Source organism: Pleurodeles waltl, chromosome 6, assembly GCF_031143425.1.
Source record: "Pleurodeles waltl isolate 20211129_DDA chromosome 6, aPleWal1.hap1.20221129, whole genome shotgun sequence".
NCBI classification, from domain to species: Eukaryota; Metazoa; Chordata; class Amphibia; order Caudata; family Salamandridae; genus Pleurodeles; species Pleurodeles waltl.
In genome coordinates, this window is record NC_090445.1 from 1,273,430,488 (window position 1) to 1,273,447,866 (window position 17,379).

The window sequence follows — 17,379 nt, forward strand, 5'->3', positions numbered from 1 at the left end:
GCTACGGAGGAGGTTGCTTTTTATTCCATGGTGGTGAGGAGGGCGGCTGAGGACCTGGATCTCGAGCTACCTTCTGTGGAGGTTATGCCTAACATCCTAACCGACGTGCTTCAGCTGGGTCTTCCTCTTCTGAGCCCCTCCCACCCTTTAATGAAGCACTGACAGACGTCCTTTTGGGTACTTGGTCCAGACCCAGCACAGGGGCTCCTGTGCATAGGACTATTGCCTGCCACCATCTGCCTGCTCCGTCAGACCCAAAATTCCTCACCCAACACCTCACGCCTGAGAGCCTTGTCATCCAGGCTTCTACTTCCTCTGGTGCATTTCCTGCCACACCCCTGGATAGGGAATCAAAAAGACTGGATAATTTGGGGAAGAAGTAGTTTTCTTCCAACAGTCTAGCGCTGCGGGCCATGAACACCAGATGCCTTTTGGGCCACTATTCCCATACTCTCTGGGATACAGTCGTGCAAGTGCTGCCTGCAGTTCCGGAGGAGGCCCAGACTGTCCTTTTCCCAAGCCCTAATCGATGGGACGGATGCAGCGAAGTTCATGATTTGTTGTGGACTGGATACGACCAACTCTCTGGGCAGATTGGTTGCTTCGACGGTGGCACTGAGACTTCACGCCTGGCTGAGAACATCTGGCTTTTCAGGGGATGTCCAGCAATCCCTGATAGACATGTCCTTTGGTGGCATACGTCTCTTCGGAGACAAGGCGGACTCGGCGCTCGAGCTCTTTAAGAATTCCCAAGCCACGGCCTGGTCCCTTGGCCTCGCACCCGCACCTAGACCTAAGCAGTCTGCCTTTCATGGCTGCGGAAGCGGCACCCAACTGCGTCCTCTCCCCCTTGGCCACTGACCCACGCATACTATACAGCTCCGGCGCGGACGCGGGATCCCAAGCCCCTCGGGATCAGGGAGCCAGCAGCTCGCCCAGTCCACCCCCGCTTCAGCCTCCAAGTCTTCCTAGTCTGCGGATACATTAGGCGGCAGTGGGTCGCAGGATACGCCATCACCTGCCCCAATGGCAGTCCATTACCTCAGACAGGTTGGTTTTCCAAATTGTTCGAAGGGGCTACTCCCTCCCCTTTGAGACATCTCCTCCAGCCATGCCACCTTCATACAATCAGATATCGGAGGATCATATGGCACTTCTCTGCGAGGAAGTCCAAGCGCTTTTGGCCAAAGGAGCTATAGAGAGGGTTCAGTTGCCAGAAGTAGGTTGTGGTTGCTATTCCCGCTACTTTCTGGATCCGGAAAAGGACAAAGGTCTTCGGCCTGTATTAGATCTTCGGTCCTTCAACCTCTTTCTAAAAAAGAAGTTCAAAATGTTGACATTGGCTCAGGTTCTATCTGCCCTGGATCCCGGAGAATGGATGGTAGCGTTGGACTTGTAAGACGCATATTTCCACATCCCATCTTGCTGGCCCACAGACGTTACCTACGATATGTGATAGGTCGCAAGCTCTTTCAGTTTACCGTGCTCCCCTTTGCCCTTCCCAGTGCCCCTCAGGTGTTCACAAAAGTGATGGTAGTGGTGGCAGCTTATATGCGCAGGTTAGGGGTCCCAGTCTTCCCATATCTCGACGATTGCCTGTTGAAGGCAAACTCGTTCCAGAGAGTCGTCTCCCACCTCCAGACTACGACAAACCTTTTGCATTCGCTGGGGTTCACTATCAATGTGCCAAAGTCACACCTGACTTCTTCTCAGACACTCGTTTTAATCAGAGCTTTTCTGGATACAGTGTAGTTTTGGGCATATTCTCCCGAAAAGTGACTCCAGGATATTCAGGCTATGATACCGATGTTTCAGCCTCTGTCCTGGATTTCAGAGAGAATGACTCTGAGGCTGCTGGGCCTCTTGGCCTCCTGCATCCTGCTGGTTCAAAATACCAGATGGCATACTCTTGCTCTGCAGTGGGACCTGAAGTTCCAGTGGGCGCAGCATCAGGGGAATATCTCCGACAAGGTCCAGATCTCAGAAGGGACTGCAAAAGACCTGCAGTAGTGGTTAAGGAATCCGGATTGGGTCAAGGCCAGATCCCTCTCCTTTCCCCAACTAGATCTTACAGTCGTGACAGATGCATCACTTCTGGGATGGGGTGGCCACATGGGAGAGGCAGAGATCAGAGGCATCTGGTCTCCGGCGGAAACCGGGCTCCATATCAATCATCTGGAGCTCCGAGTGACTCGACTAGCATTGAAAGCATTTCTTCCCTCCCTCAAGGGGAAAGCAGTGCAGGTTCTCACAGACAACACCACCGCCATGTGGTATTGCTACAAACAAGGTGGAGTGGGGTCGTGGACCCTTTGTCAAGAAGCCCTTCGCCTCTGAAATTGGCTGGAACATCAGGGCATTTCCCTGGTGGATCAACACCTGTCAGGCTCCATGAATGCCAGAGCAGACAAACTCAGCTGACGATGCGTAGTCAACCACGAATGGTGTCTCAAACTGGAGGTGTCTCAAGGTCTCTTCCTGCAGTAGGAAGAACCTTGGTTAGACTTGTTCGCCTCCATAGAGAATGCGCAATGTCAGCTATTTTGCGCGTTGGAGGTTCCAAGGTGGCTCTCGCTCGGCGACGCTTTTCGTCCCAAGTGGAATTCAGGCCTCTTGTATGCCTTTCCACCTATACCACTTCTGCCCAGAGTTCTGAAGAAGATCAGGCAAGACTGGGCCCAAGTAATACTGGTGGCTCTGGACTGGGTGTGACGAATCTGGTATCCCGAGCTTTTGAACATGGCCATAGTTCCTCTGATCAGAAGGATCTTCTGTCTTGGCAGCAGGGGAGGGTCTTCCATCCGAACCTGTCAACTCTGCGTCTTCATGCGTGGACATTGAGTGGCCACAGCTGACGTCTTTTGACTTGCCACACGAAGTCTGTGGCGTTATCTTGGCAGCCAGGCGTCCCTCAACCAAAACTGTATACGCCTGTCGTTGGAAGAAATTTGTGGCTTGGTGCATTGACAATTCTGTCACTCCTCTATCTGCTCCCCTTTCTCAAGTTCTTCTCTTTATTCTTTCCCTTGCCCGGAAGGGTTCCACCTTGGGCACTCCTAAGGGATATCTCTCTGCTATCTCTGCTTTCTTGAGGTTACCAGATCAGCCTTCCTTATTTAACTCTCCCATAGTTGGGAGGTTTCTTAAAGGCCTCACACATCTCTTTCCTCCTATCACATTTATCATGCCCCAATGGGATCTCAGCCTGGTCTTAACATACCTTATGTGTACCCCGTTTGAACTGTTTCACAACTGTCCTCTAAGGCTCTTAACTATAAAGACTGTCTTTTTAGTTGTCATTACTTCTGCCCGCAGAGTTAGTGAACTCCAGGCTCTGTCATCTAAGCCACCTTTTCTTGCCATGCATCCTGACAAAGTGGTTCTTCACACAAGGGCTTATTTTCTACCTAAGGTAGTGACACTCTTCCATGTCGGACAGTCCATCACCATGCCTACCTTTTATGCACCCCTCATGAAGAGGGATCCACTGTTTGGACCCAAAAAAGAGCGTTGGCGTTCTATCTTGATTGTACCAAAGACTTCCGGTGGACAATCAACTCTTTGTGGGATATGTGGGTGCAAAGAAGGGGAAGGCGGTGCAGAAGAGGACCATTTTATGATGGGTACTCTTATGCATCAAAATGTGCTATGCTCTGGCTAAAAAGCAACCTCCCAAAGGTTTGCGAGCTCACTCCAGCAGAGCTACTGCTGCTACCACTGCACGAGCACGGGGCGTTCCAGTCCTGGATATTTGTCAGGCAGCAACGTGGCATCTCTGCACACTATTACCAAATACTGCTGCCTAGACAATCAGTTCCGAAGGGACGGCTACTTTGGCCTTTCGGTCCTGCAGGACTTTTTGGTGTGTTCTTGGTTTGCAGCCCACCAACGGGGATGGTATTGCTTGAGTATCTATTCAAAGCTAAGGAATCTGCAACTAGCAGTCTCTATCAGATGCACAAGTTACTTACCTTCGGTAACTAAATATCTGGTATATTCTAGTTGCAGATTCCTTACCGACCAGCCCATCCTCCCCGCATTGCAAACTGATTTCTAGGGACAGGAACTTCCCCTTCAGGGCCCTAGTTTTGGCGCACCACTCTGTGTTCTTCATGGTTCTGCACTACTGGTATGGAAAGTCGTGAAAAGAAACTGACGTCAGCGTGCCACATATATACGACCGCGAGGTCATCACGGCATGCACGACGCCCGTAGGGTCAACCGACGCCACCTGACAGCGCATAGAGGTACTGCTAGAAGAAAAATCTCCGGATCCAGTCTGACGTCTGGGGAAATTCAAAGGTAAGGAGTCTGCAACTAGACTATGTCTCTACCATGCATTTAGTTACCGAAGATAAGTAACTTGTACTTTAGGTTAATAGTTTTGATTGAAATAGAGCGAAAGTAGTGACAAATGCTTGTAAAGATAAGGTCATCATATAATAAACTGTAGAGAAATACATGTTAAAAACAATCAAAGGAAGAGAATAATGGTGACTAGTAGATCACATTACAATGAATTCATCATTTTCAAGACCAGCAAAAATATTTACAAAGAAGGAGTACATTTTCAAAAATAAGGAGAAATATGGAAAATAAAAAGATAGGAAGGAAAATGAGCAGATTATCCCAAACGTTAGTGAAAAATACACTGATATCATCTAGATAATGTGTGATTATTGATAGAACCGAGAGATGCATTTCTAGTTAAAGTACATAACAATGGCGCATTTAATTTAAATATCTGTACGTAATATAACTTAAGCGCAACATGAAAATACTGCTCGATAAAGGATGTTTATACATTTTTGTAACATTAAGGGAAGAAGTAGCACATTGAGATAAATAATTTTCTAAAGGAAACCATATTTGTCCCATTTAGCAGTCATTTGTACACAGTTAAGACTTCAGTTATCCGGTCTATGATTGAAACACTAAATCTCACCAGTATGTTAGTGTCATTTGATCACACTGTCTCCAGTTGGAGGGTATAACTTGCAAAGCATTGACCAAAATATCAATGAAGTTGCCCAGCAAGGGGTTACAAACTAATCCATAGGCTCACCGGGAAAACTATGAACAGTAAATGAATTGATTTACCATATATCTTATTACAATATTTCTAGTAATATAATTCCAATAATCTTATTCCAAAACATCTTTCCAGTGCATGAACAAAACATATGTAGATAGGTATCCGTTTGTGACTCACAAAACCAGCACTTGTCATAGTTCACACATTTTCTTATGCATATACACCAGTGAATAGTATAATCGGATATATAGAAAATAGCGATTAGGTCATGCCAGCAGTCCTTAATGTGGAATGAATCTTTCACAATATATTATCCAGAGTTTAAATGGGTAGAGAGATTTTCAAATCCATTTCCCATAGTGTCTGTCACAGATTTCTTTCTCATGGAATCAGACATTTTAAAGAATCTATCCTGTTGATTACCTTTTTTTTGTTTTTTTTTTTAAATGTCTATTTTGTATTAAATCTAATCCATTTTTTGTACCAGATGGAGATATTTTCAAATTTTTCTAGGTAGGAAGTACTATCAACAAAAGGTTAAAGTAAGAGACGAGTGCCTAATAGTTGGTAAAATATAGAATTTGAAAGGTAGATTATGAAGGGAACGTAAAAGAAAGGTGATATGAAAGTATTTTAGGTGAAGCCATTGTATTAGGCGTATCAGGATCATTAATATAGGGAATTGTTTATTTTGTACTAAAAGCATTGCGATACATAGCAACATTTGGAACCCCCCCACTGCCAATTTTGAGTTAGGGGTTTTGAAGTTTACTGAGCGATTCTTCTTTCTCCATTAAAAACAAATAAAAGGCATACCTCAGTTTTAGAATAGAATGGTTTTTGTATTTTAGTTGGAAATATCATAAGGAAAAAATTTGGGTAATGATCCTGATAGTGGCCAAGTGATCTCACCAAGAAAGAAATAGAGAGGACCACTTCTCTATGAGGCTTTCAATTGTAACTCACTAGGTTAACAGGTAATGCCTGTCAGTTGCAATACTAAATCCATAGACATTCAATTTTCATAGAGCTCCAGGACAAGCTATGTTTTTCAAATGTTATCTAAAGCTAAATTTATTTAGAGGCAAAACCTCAGATGTATCTACATTTAGCTGATATCCCAAGATAGTTGGAAATGTGGTTAATTCATTAAAAAATGTAGACAGAGCTGGGTCAGTTCTAGAGATTAACACAATGTCAGTATATGCTGTGACTTTGGTCATTGATAATAGCACCTGTAAAATCAACTGCTCTTCAAAGCCTTTCTAAAAAGGGTTCTAATCAAGCATGAATAATAGGTAGGTGGGAGGGCAGCCGTGTCTAGTTTCCCTGCATAAAGGAAACAAGAGGACTGAATTTCATTAACAACCTTTGATGATTTTGGTGAGGAATATAAGAAAAATGAATTTAACAATTTTAAGCAATACCATGCTAGGTTTAATGCTTTGAAAAAAAAAAAGAAAAACTGCCAATCCACTCTGTCAGATGTTTTTTCCATATCTGATATGATTCCAGCCAATTACTTTCTCCTTTGAAGAACGATGAATCACATTCTAGAAGGCCCTGGATTGTAAAAAATCGCCATGCCTTTCACTAAATCTGATTGCTCTGATCCAATAAGTTCTGGGAGAATTTTTTCCTACCATTGGACTATAACTTTAGGGAAACTTTTACTGTCTGAGTTATCACAGCAGAGAAATAGGAGTAAGCTTCAGCTGAAAATCAGTTTAATTCAGGTGCATTGTCTTTTGGTAATTTATCACACCTAGGAATACATCTGACTTTAGGTTTTTTTCTGACTTCCAAATTAGCCTGTTGAGAACCTGTCTATTTTTCCCACATGAGATCTAGCATAAATGTTGACTAAATATTCATGCGCTCTTTTAGTGTTGTTTAATATAATCTTTGCAGCAACCAATTAATTTGCACATTAATTATTCTCACATATGGTATAAATGTTCACAATAATTAATGTTATTTAAAATAGCTGTTACTGCTCTATCTTCATTCTTCTTCCTCATAGAAACAGAATTAAAAATATTGCCTCTGGATGCTGCTTGAAAGGAATCTCATATACAACTAGTGGAGTCACCTTTGGGTAGATGGAGCAAAACATATGCTAAGCTGTTCCATATCATTTTTTTTATCCTGCAAAAAAACATTATTAAAGCACACTTTATTATTTGGAGTATGGGTTGGTAAACATATCAAAATCAGAACAGGGTGTGAATCTGAAATGAATGTAGATCTAAGTTCTGTAATAGCCAAATATTGTACTAATGGCTTCCTTAGAAATATACAATCTATCCTATTTTGAAATTGTTTGGGCTGGAGACTTGAAAGAGTATTCTTTAATGTCAGAATTAACATTCCTGTATGCATCAAAAAGTGCTTCCTTAGAGGAGGATTCTGAAAAATGTTCACATTTTGTTTGATTAATATCCAACATTTAAACTTCCTTCAAGGAATTTATCCATAAGTTATTTAGTCGCTGCCTAAAACAAAATCAGGGTACAATAGCATCTTAAATGATAAAGCATCCCAAAAAGTAATATTCATGTGGCCACCCATATTAAAAAAGCATGAAGGTAGTTTTGGATCTTACTAAAACCACCTCCCTTCCTTGTCACATTCATGCAGAAAATCAGACATTAAAACATTGTCATGAAACAAAAATAGCTGCATTGTTCTTGTTTTTATACACAGAAGAGCAAAACATCTCATCAACCCTGTGTATTTAAGCTTGCAGTGTTTTTAAGAAGACTAATTTGTTTCATGTAACATAATAATCTGTCTTTTTAACATGGCCAAATGTGCCAAAACTCTTTTGATAAGATTATTCAATCATTTGACATTCCATAGCATTCAACATTGTATAAGTAGCATATGGTATTGTTCTCAAATATTGTTAAATCGTGGTTTATAAAGAAAAGAAAATAGAAAACAATAGAAAACAAATAAAAGGAATAAAGGAAAAAACTGAACCAGAATAAAATAAGAGTTGGGAAATAATTCCTGAAATAAGCCCTTACAGTTTTAGAAGTCAACAAGGGGGAATAAGATCTCAGTTGAAAATTAAATGCAGAACTGAAAATGGGAAGAGGTTGGTGATGGTGAAACCCTTAAATAGAAGGTGTGGAAATAGGCTCTCCAACTAACTTAGAAAAGAGATGGCAGATTGCACAAAATATGAACTGAATATAGTGAGCCAGGAACAATTATTGTAACATGAAACATAAAAAATTAAGTTTATGAAGGACAGCATATACAAATGACACAAGCATCCATGTCAGGAGAAAAAGATGTACCCAAAGTTGCACAAAAAACATTTGTTTGACTTACCAAAAGCTACAATACAGCAGGCAGAGGGCAGAACATAAAATTCTTCATATGTAAAATCATGAAGGAGCAATTGGTATCAATATAGGAATCCACTAAGGGAAGGAAGACCTATTAAGTAAGATAATTACTTTAATAATCTAAATGATTTATTGTGAAACATTAGCAACATAATTGAACAGTAAAGGGTGAAGGCAAGTGCACAGGTTCCCATTCTGTCATCTCTCTGAGTCTTCTCCTTTATGGCAATGGATACATTTGTAAGGCTTTCCGGGATTTTCAAATAGAACTGTTTAAACTCTGTAAATAATCTTGAAATATTAGGGGTGGACTAGTCCATATCTAGCATTCATCTGTTCAAGCATTGGACGTAAAGTAAGAAATTACTTCTATTGGAAGTGGTTCTGGAAAATCCCTGATAAAGGAAAACTCTGTCCCAACCATTGTGATTTTTTACATTAACTGCTAACAAGATCACCATCAGACCTGTAAGAGAAACTTTATAGTACCTCTAGTTTTAAAGGTTGATGTTGTTGAAGGTGATTTGGAACCAGTATGATAAGCTCTATGTATTGGTTAGCCAAGTCCTGAGGTTCTATCATAGGAATGATTTTCTGCAAGAAATAAATCATAATTTCCCTCTGAACCCTGTGGTACACCATACATTCTAAGTGTTCCTCCTATTTCTATTTTTGTACTCTACATCTCTTTATAAAAAGGTCAACTTTGTTAAACATTTCAGCAACGTCAGTATCAACTTGCTTATCCTGTGTGAAATATCAGTTACTCTTCCATCATTCAAGGTTTAAGGGTTTATATTTTCTTCTAAAAGGCCTCGACATGTTAGTGAGGGAGGGGACTAAGGAGGGGAAGTACAGAATTTGTTTAGCTCTCTTGGCTGGAGTTGAGGGATTATCCTTTAGGGATTACACCCAAAGCATAATAGGACTAATTTGCCATAGATAAATCCAGAGTATTCTCCATGCTAACACAAAAGGTGAAATCAATCGGGCCAGTGGTGTTTTGAGAAGCAGCAGATCAGGATTCTTGTGGTTGAGAGAAAATGGGTTTTTAATGGTCTTTCCCTTGTTCTGCCCATGAAGTAGGAACAGAAGAAAAATGGCTAGAAAAGGGGTCACCCTTCATAAACTAAAGTGGGGGGAGAACCGGATGAGGTAATCAAAAATGCAAGAAGGGTGCTAATGAGAAATCCAACTTTCAAGGGCATTGCTGCAATTTTTGTGGAAGTTAATACAGGACCCTGATCTTTTCCATTTGCCATCTGCTTCAAAATATAAAGTACCTTGTCTTCCTGGCATGAGCAGGTCATGACATAACCTGCCAACAACTGAGGCAAAATGGAAATTCAAAAAATAATACACTCATTTTTCATATATACCATGGCACGTTCTGCAGGACAGCTCTACAAATGGTTCATTGTAGAGATGATGTAAAGCGAAAAAGATGCCTTGGGATGCGCTATGGTAAAATAGCAGATGCAGGGAGCAGACAAAATGAGGAGGGGCCAAGTCTTTATTTGGGTGAAGGATACATGGAATGCAAAGAGAAGTGACTCTGGCTTCCTCAGCTGCGGTGCTCCTGCGTATTTGACATTTCAGAGCTCAAACCTATTTAATCATTTGTATCCCTGTCCTTGCAAGGCTGTGAGAGTGTGGCTTCCTCACTAGCATCTTTTCTAACCTCCATTTGTGATACCTCTTTGTGCTTTGGCATTGTACTGGATTGTTGGCCAGGGGTCCTTGTTCGACCATCTTTCGAACATACATCCTATTTCTATACTATCTGTGACAGTCGAACCTTTTTAAAACTGCGTTAACCATCAAGAGTTCAAAAATTTGGAAGAACATTCCTTTCTGAATGTTTTCCAGTTGGTATTCTGTTTCCACCTGAACACTGAAACCATATTAAATGCTACAAGTAATGAAATCAAGATGATCCTAGATGTGGGCGGCTCTGTTATCCTCATCCTTCTTCCCGTAGCTTTTGATCGTGTCACAGTTACTTTGGTTTAATGTTCCAGTTTAAATCCATCAACTGTGGGGGAGGGGGGCCTTCAGGACTCCTATTTAAGCCCTATGCTCTTTAACATCTACCTAGTCCTACTTGCTACCCTTAATACATATTATCGCCTCATGTTCTATGCTCAAGTGGATCATTCCAAGATACATTTGAGAACTAGGTATTCCCACGCACAGGTTCAAATGTTTGTTTTTGGAAGCAAACTGGATGAGCTCCAACTCTCCCAGGTTTAACACCAATAATACTGAGATCACTTTCTTCTGCATCCTTCTTGTCTGAAACTCAAACTGGTGACTGGATCTCTAGACCCCCCTCCCTGCTCTTCTTACACACACGTTCCTTAGATCCAGGAAACCCACATTTAAGTGATAATGCACCTTATAAGTTTCCAGATCAATCTTTGTATCTTCATTAAAGAAGCCCTTCCTTCAGTTGTTCCTTTGCAGCTTCAAAAGTCCCTTGCACTCTCATTATACTCGTGGGCAGCTTCCTATGCAGTACGGCCCATTAACATACCTTAAGATGTGTAATGTTCAAGGACAGCTTTGAATGCAGAGTGCAGCCTCACCATTCCAAGATATGTCTTCAAATGTCAAATGCAGCCTCCTTGTGAGGAGGAAATGCATCGACTTGCTGTGTAGCTGTTATCACAGCCATTTTCCCTTTGTACTTGAAACTACTCGTTACTTTGTTTTTTGCAACATTTTGTTGGGGTCCTAAATTATAATGTATCATTCAAAATATAAATCGGTACTCCTCAGGGACATCAATATGGGCTACCCTTAAAGAGTGCTTCAGTTAGTCTCCACACCTTGCGGTCTCAAAGGTTCAACCTTCCTTGACATCTTTTGAAGAAGTCATGGCTGTCATTTCCTTTTCTTTGTGTGGCGCAGGGAACAAGCACAGATTTGTTCATCGTAATTAGTGCCCCCTCCCTCCCACTGCTCAAGCTGTGATTGATGTACTATTTCTTTCACTTCTGCAATTCTATATACATCTTTAAGTATTTTTATATTGCTGATCACTGTACAGTTTTCAGGACTCTTCTGCTGTTTTCAGTTGTTTTGCTGCTTTCGCCATTCCTTCTTTTTTCAAATGCATTTTGTGCATTGTTTATCTACACCTGCATATTTTGGCTTGCTTGTACAACTAAAATAAATTACATTTGACTTGGGAAGGAGTAAGCTTTTAAATATATAAATTCCACACCTACAACACATTTACATCTTCATGTTGCTTGCTGTGGCACACCTATTTTCATTGCCTTTCATCCATTCATCCCTTTTATGCCTCCTACTTTTGATTTTAAGTCTGGATTGTTTAAGTTACTTACATCCACATCTATACTACTCTATGCCACTTTAGTCTACACTTCTCGACTCTACGCCACTCCAATAACTTTTAGCCTTGCTGAACAGCAGCCACACTTCTGTACAACTTAGCTAAACGACATTGGCAGAACCTTTAGCTCCCACACAGTCGAGAGCTATTTGCTTTGCCAACGCTTGTTTTCAGATGTTTCTGGACAGCAGGAACATAACTTTAGCAATAAGTCAGACTGTGTGCACACTGTGAATGTTCACAAACATAATGGCTGCACTTGTCATTGGGGTGCCCATAGGTCTTCATGCACATTTCTTTTGTCACTCATGTTTGCAAAGCTGAGATGTTCGCTGTACACAGAGCAGAGCATCTTTTTCACTTCTAAAACTATTTGTATGTCCTTGGCTGTCATGAGTAATTACAGGCAGTTTCCCAACAAAGCAGCTATTTGTAAGGTATGTCTGGTCATCTGCACAAAGGACATTATCACTGCATAGCATTCTTGAGGGACCACCTTGCACTACTCAGCAAAGGGTACATGCATTTTGACATATAAGCTGGAGATTCGCTCTAACTTGTTAGATACAATTTTATCCTGAACCAGTGGGATCCAGCACTTACAGGTGTTTCTAGAATGCAGGGCTAGATGGTGTCCATGTCTGTCTTGCTGTGAAAATGCCTGAAACCCCCCTGCTGACGCTGTGCTTCTGTATGGAATCACCATGTCAGTCTAAGGAGCTCCAGAGATGGGGTGTCTGCTTAGGGCCTGGAGAAAACGCCTGACTCTTCCACTGCAAAAATATAGCTTCAAATGTACAGTTCTCACGTAAAATGCGTGCCAACAAACTCCTGCCCCAACCCTGATTCAGTATACTTTCCTTTTTGTACCTGTGTCCTACAAGAACCTGGCAACTACTTCGGCGCAGAAGGGCATAAACACTGGGTACGTTGGCTTTTTTGCCAGGACGAGCCTCGTGGAGTTTTTATTCTCTATTTTACTTTCTTTGAAGTTTCAGAAGGGCAGACAGCTTTCATTCTTTGACCCTTCAAACAGCCCACACTACCAAGTAGACTGCTGAGACCCTACAAGAGGGGGAAAGGGTGGCTTTATGTTTCCAAATCCTGGTCTCATTTGCTCACGAGAGACAATGGTAACAAAACTATATGAACTATAGAATGCTAACCTACCTCTCTGAGAGATCTTTTTTTTGGGGCTTCTCAGCAATCTGATTGGAGGGCATGAGGAAGCGCTGAAGCTGCCATAGGTCCTTCATGAAACATCCACCCATCCAAAGCTGGTTCCCCTTGTAGTTTTATTCTCCTATTCATTAGCACCCTCGTGCCCCTGTTGCCCATATATTTCACCCTCCCTCGATTTTCCTCATGTGTTGGTTGACAATAGGAGACTGGCCGAAGCTTGTAGTCTTTCTTGCTCTTCTAGATGCACACAATTTCACTAAGCCCAGTAGTTAATTTTAGAATATACTGTGGTAAACGCTGGCGAATTGTATATAATTTGGCGTTAAGATAAACAGTAGTTATTGCTGATTGTGCTTTCACTGTTGCTTCCCAGCTGTTTCAAAGGCTACATTGGTAGCAGATGTGAGAGCATGGACCTTCTACACATCATGTCGGAAAATCCACAGTCCATCCTCGCAATAGCATTTGCTGCCGCTGTTTTGGTTGCACTGTCCTTAATCATTGGTTTGGGACTTGGTGTTTTGTAAGTATGGAATATTTGTATTGTACTTGCATTTCTGGTTTGCATAAATGTTTCGAAGCATTGGCCTGTAAGAGAATTGTCTTAGTCTGTAAATTTGAGTAGGTGGCTGGGTGGTGTATACGTTAACTGGTTTTACTAGTGTAGAGGTGGTTAGACAATCAACCCAATATGATCGGAGTGCATAAAAACAGACTGTTGTAACCCCCAAGTCACAAATGTAAGCAAATAGACTGGACGATTCCATTTGTGTCTGATGCGAAGTTCAAAATTGTAAATATCTATACAATTCTTCAATTTCTGCCATTGTAATACACCTGTGTAGCACTCTGGAGAAACATCCACATGACTTCTGTTAGTTATCTGGAAGCAGGTTTGGAATGTTACTTTTGACATGAAAAGGAGTCTTGATAGGTTTTTGAGATTTCAGAATTATGCATAGGGCTTTACTCCACACCAAAACTCTTGCAGGATATTTGTGCAATCAAGCCATTATGCAAATATGTATGTACAACATCAGGGGATGTCCCAGCTACTACGTTTATTGCTGATTGATGTTTAAAGAATTGTATGCCAAATGTATTTTCTGAAATTGTATTGCGAGTTCAGTGTTCAGGATGGGATATGGCATCAAGAACAAAAAAAAATAATCGGAAAATGCCTTTTATACAGCTTTAGAGCACGAAGTTACAAACGTTTTAATCCGTAGGTTTGACTTTATATACCAGGAGTATGACGAAGGGTACAGAATGGCCCTGCCTGAAATCTAAATATGGAGGCATTTCTTTACCTTTACAAGTGTAAAGTAGAAATTCTGCACTGCGAATAACAGAACGCTACGCAGGATACTGTGCTGGAGGCTGTTATGGACACCAACTGCTCATAAAAAATTGTCAAAGACAAAAATGGCAGATAGAAAAGTCGCACTAATATATAAAAGAGCGAAGCAGGTGCAACTGCACACTGATAGCGGTCCGAAGGGAGCGCCAAAGCCAAACCCATTTGTACGTGTATGAGCACCAACCACACACAGCGACAGCCATGCTGCTGGTTTGGAAATAGAAGAGATGAGGTTGGTAGAGAGTATTGCCTACTCATGTAAGGAGTTAATAAGGCTGAGGATAGGTACAACATTGGAAACGACGGCAGAAGGGAACCGAGATCGCAGGGAGGACATCACAACAACAATGGTCAATATAAAGCCTGGAGGGGATTATGTGTGCCTTATTAAATGCACGCTCTATGCTGAAACATGTATGAGAGTTGAACATCCTTTTAGAGCCAACTGACTTTACAGAGATTTGGACCCCCTGACTCAGCAGTGAATCTAGGACATGCTCTCCAGGATTTAAAGAGGTGCATCAACCAAGAGCTGAGAAAAGAGGAGAAGGGGTAACAGTTATCTTAAAAGATAAATGGGAGATAGCTATTATACAAATTGACAAAATATTGAGCTTCTTCCTAAATGTCAAAGGTAGGACAGCATTTTCAGGAGTCTTAAACTATAGGCCACCAGGATCATTTAAATAACTTCATACCACCATTTCTGAAAATGATCACAAATCTGGTTTACCTAATTCCAACTTCTTTGTATTAGAGACTTTAAAATATGGACTGAGGATAGAGCATTTACCCACGGTGAAGAACCGTTAGGTTCTTGTAATATTATAGGACTGGCACAACTCATAAGTGGTCCTACACAGTGGACCAGATTACAGAAACAAACGGACATAATCCCACCAAGCTAGTCAGACAACTTTCTAATAGTATTTGAAATACATAGGACTAAACTAATGGAGGAAGACAAAATAGCCAAAATAAGTTCGGGGAAGGGTGTGGTATAAATTAAGAATGCTTACGGAAAAAAGTTATTTGATCCCTCAGATTGTTACCAGCAAGAAGCCACAGTTGATGAGAACTATGAATCCTTTCAGGATTCTATTAAAGGAACTCTAGGTAAAATAATACCTACAAAAAATCTGCCACAGCGATGTAAACCATCAGCTTCTTGGTTTACTGAAATCCTAAAATAAATTAAAACTCTATGCAGGAAATTGGAGAGGCAGTGGCGGAGGGCATACTTAGAACAGGATAAGTTGCAATTGAAACATGCATTGAAACAGTACAAAAAAGAAATTAGGGATGCCAAAGAAAATTACTATAGGAAATCTATCACACAAACAATGAGTAGATCGAGAAACATATTTGGTCTAGTTAGGGTCTTAGCAAACCCAGACTATGGCCCTCATTACAACCTTGGCAGTCGGACGAGGCCGACCTCCAAGGTTGTACCGCCAGTCGGCCACCCATGCAGCCGGAAACCCGCCGGTGGGCGGAAACAGAGTAGCTGCCCAGCGGGGACGTCGGCCGTAACATTGCAGCTGGCTCCTAATGGAGCCGGCGGCAATGTGGCGGTGCGGCGGGTGCAGCAGCACCCGTCGCGCTTTTCTCTGTCTGCCAGGCAGACAGTGAAAATCGCGATGGGGCTGTGCCTGGGGGCCCCTGCACTGCCCATGCCAAGTGCATGGGCAGTGCAGGGGCCCCCATGGGCCCGCGACTCCCCTTCCCACCAGCCTTTCCATGGCCCTATCCTCTTCAATATTGATTTACAGTTGCTGCGGACACACTTTAGATTTTATGGGATTTTATTTGTAAACTATTCAGATGGTACATAGTTAATTCTGCCGCTGGATAAAAATAATCACCCCCCCATTAGAAGGTCTTCACAGGTGCCTAAATGAGACGGCAAATTGGCAAAAAAAAATCCTTAAAATTAAATGGAGGACAAACTAAATGTTTGTTGTTCACCCTCCAAAGAGCCTTACTTTCTCCATGTATCTGTTGAAACACGAAATTTAGGAGTATACGTGGATGAGAAACTAACCACGGGAGCACATAGTAACAAAAAGGCAGCCACCTATTTCGAATTACTTCTGAACGTCAGGAAAATTGTTCCACTACTGCCCGAGCCAGAAAGAAAGCTGGCAGTTCAGAGCATGATTTTGAGCAAAATTGACTACTGTAACGCACTCCTGGGATACCACACTTTCTAGTGAAAAGATTGCATAGAGTGCAAACAATAGCAGCAGAACTCCAGTGTCTTGAGAGAATTAGATTGGCTGGCAGTAAAAGAGAGGATAGTTTTCAAATCAATGATTGTGGTCTATAAAGCTTGAATGGAACAGGTCTACTGTTGCTATATGGGTATTTTAGACGTTAAAGACCACAGAGAAATTTACGACAAAAACAGCCACAACAGCAGAGAACTCTTCAGCATCGTCAAGGAGTTCTCCAACCCCAACTCCAACGCCCTCACAGGATTTGTGCGAATCCCTCACCACCTTCTTCCATCGCAAGATCAGCGACCTCCACGACAGCTTCGGACACCAGACCCAACCAAACACCACCGAACCCGCACCTCCGGCCATCACCCTCAACAACTGGACCCACATCAACACTGAAGAAACCAAATCCACCATGAACTCTATCCACTCCGGCGCCCCTTCGGACCCCTGCCCTCACTTCATCTTTAACAAAGCCGACGACATCATCGCCCGCACCTCCAGGCCGTCATCAACTCTTCTTTTTCTTCTGCTACCTTCCCCGAATGCTGGAAACACGTCGAAGTCAACGCCCTACTAAAGAAACCTACGGCTGACCCGAGCGACCTGAAAAACTTCCACCCCATCTCTCTCCTGCCTTTCCCAGCCAAGGTAATAGAGAAGACCGTCAACAAACAGCTGACCACCTTCCTGGAAGACAACAAACTGCTCGACCCTTCACAAACCGGATTCCGAACCAACCACAGCACGGAAATCGCCCTCATCTCAGTCACAGACGACATCAGAACCCTGATGGACAACGGTGAAACAGTCGCCCTCATTCTCCTTGACCTCTCGGCTGCCTTCGACACCGTCTGTCA

General features: G+C 42.2%; 1 protein-coding gene across 3 annotated transcripts in view; it reads left to right on the forward strand.

Moving 5' to 3' along the window:
- Positions 1 to 17,379, forward strand: part of LOC138302123 (probetacellulin-like) — a 525,314-nt gene that overhangs the window by 350,183 nt on the left and 157,752 nt on the right. For all 3 annotated transcript variants that reach the window (XM_069242495.1, XM_069242497.1, XM_069242496.1), the window contains exon 5: positions 13,311 to 13,460. In XM_069242495.1, the coding sequence (XP_069098596.1) occupies positions 13,311 to 13,460 (150 nt within the window). The remainder of the gene's footprint in view (positions 1 to 13,310; positions 13,461 to 17,379) is intronic.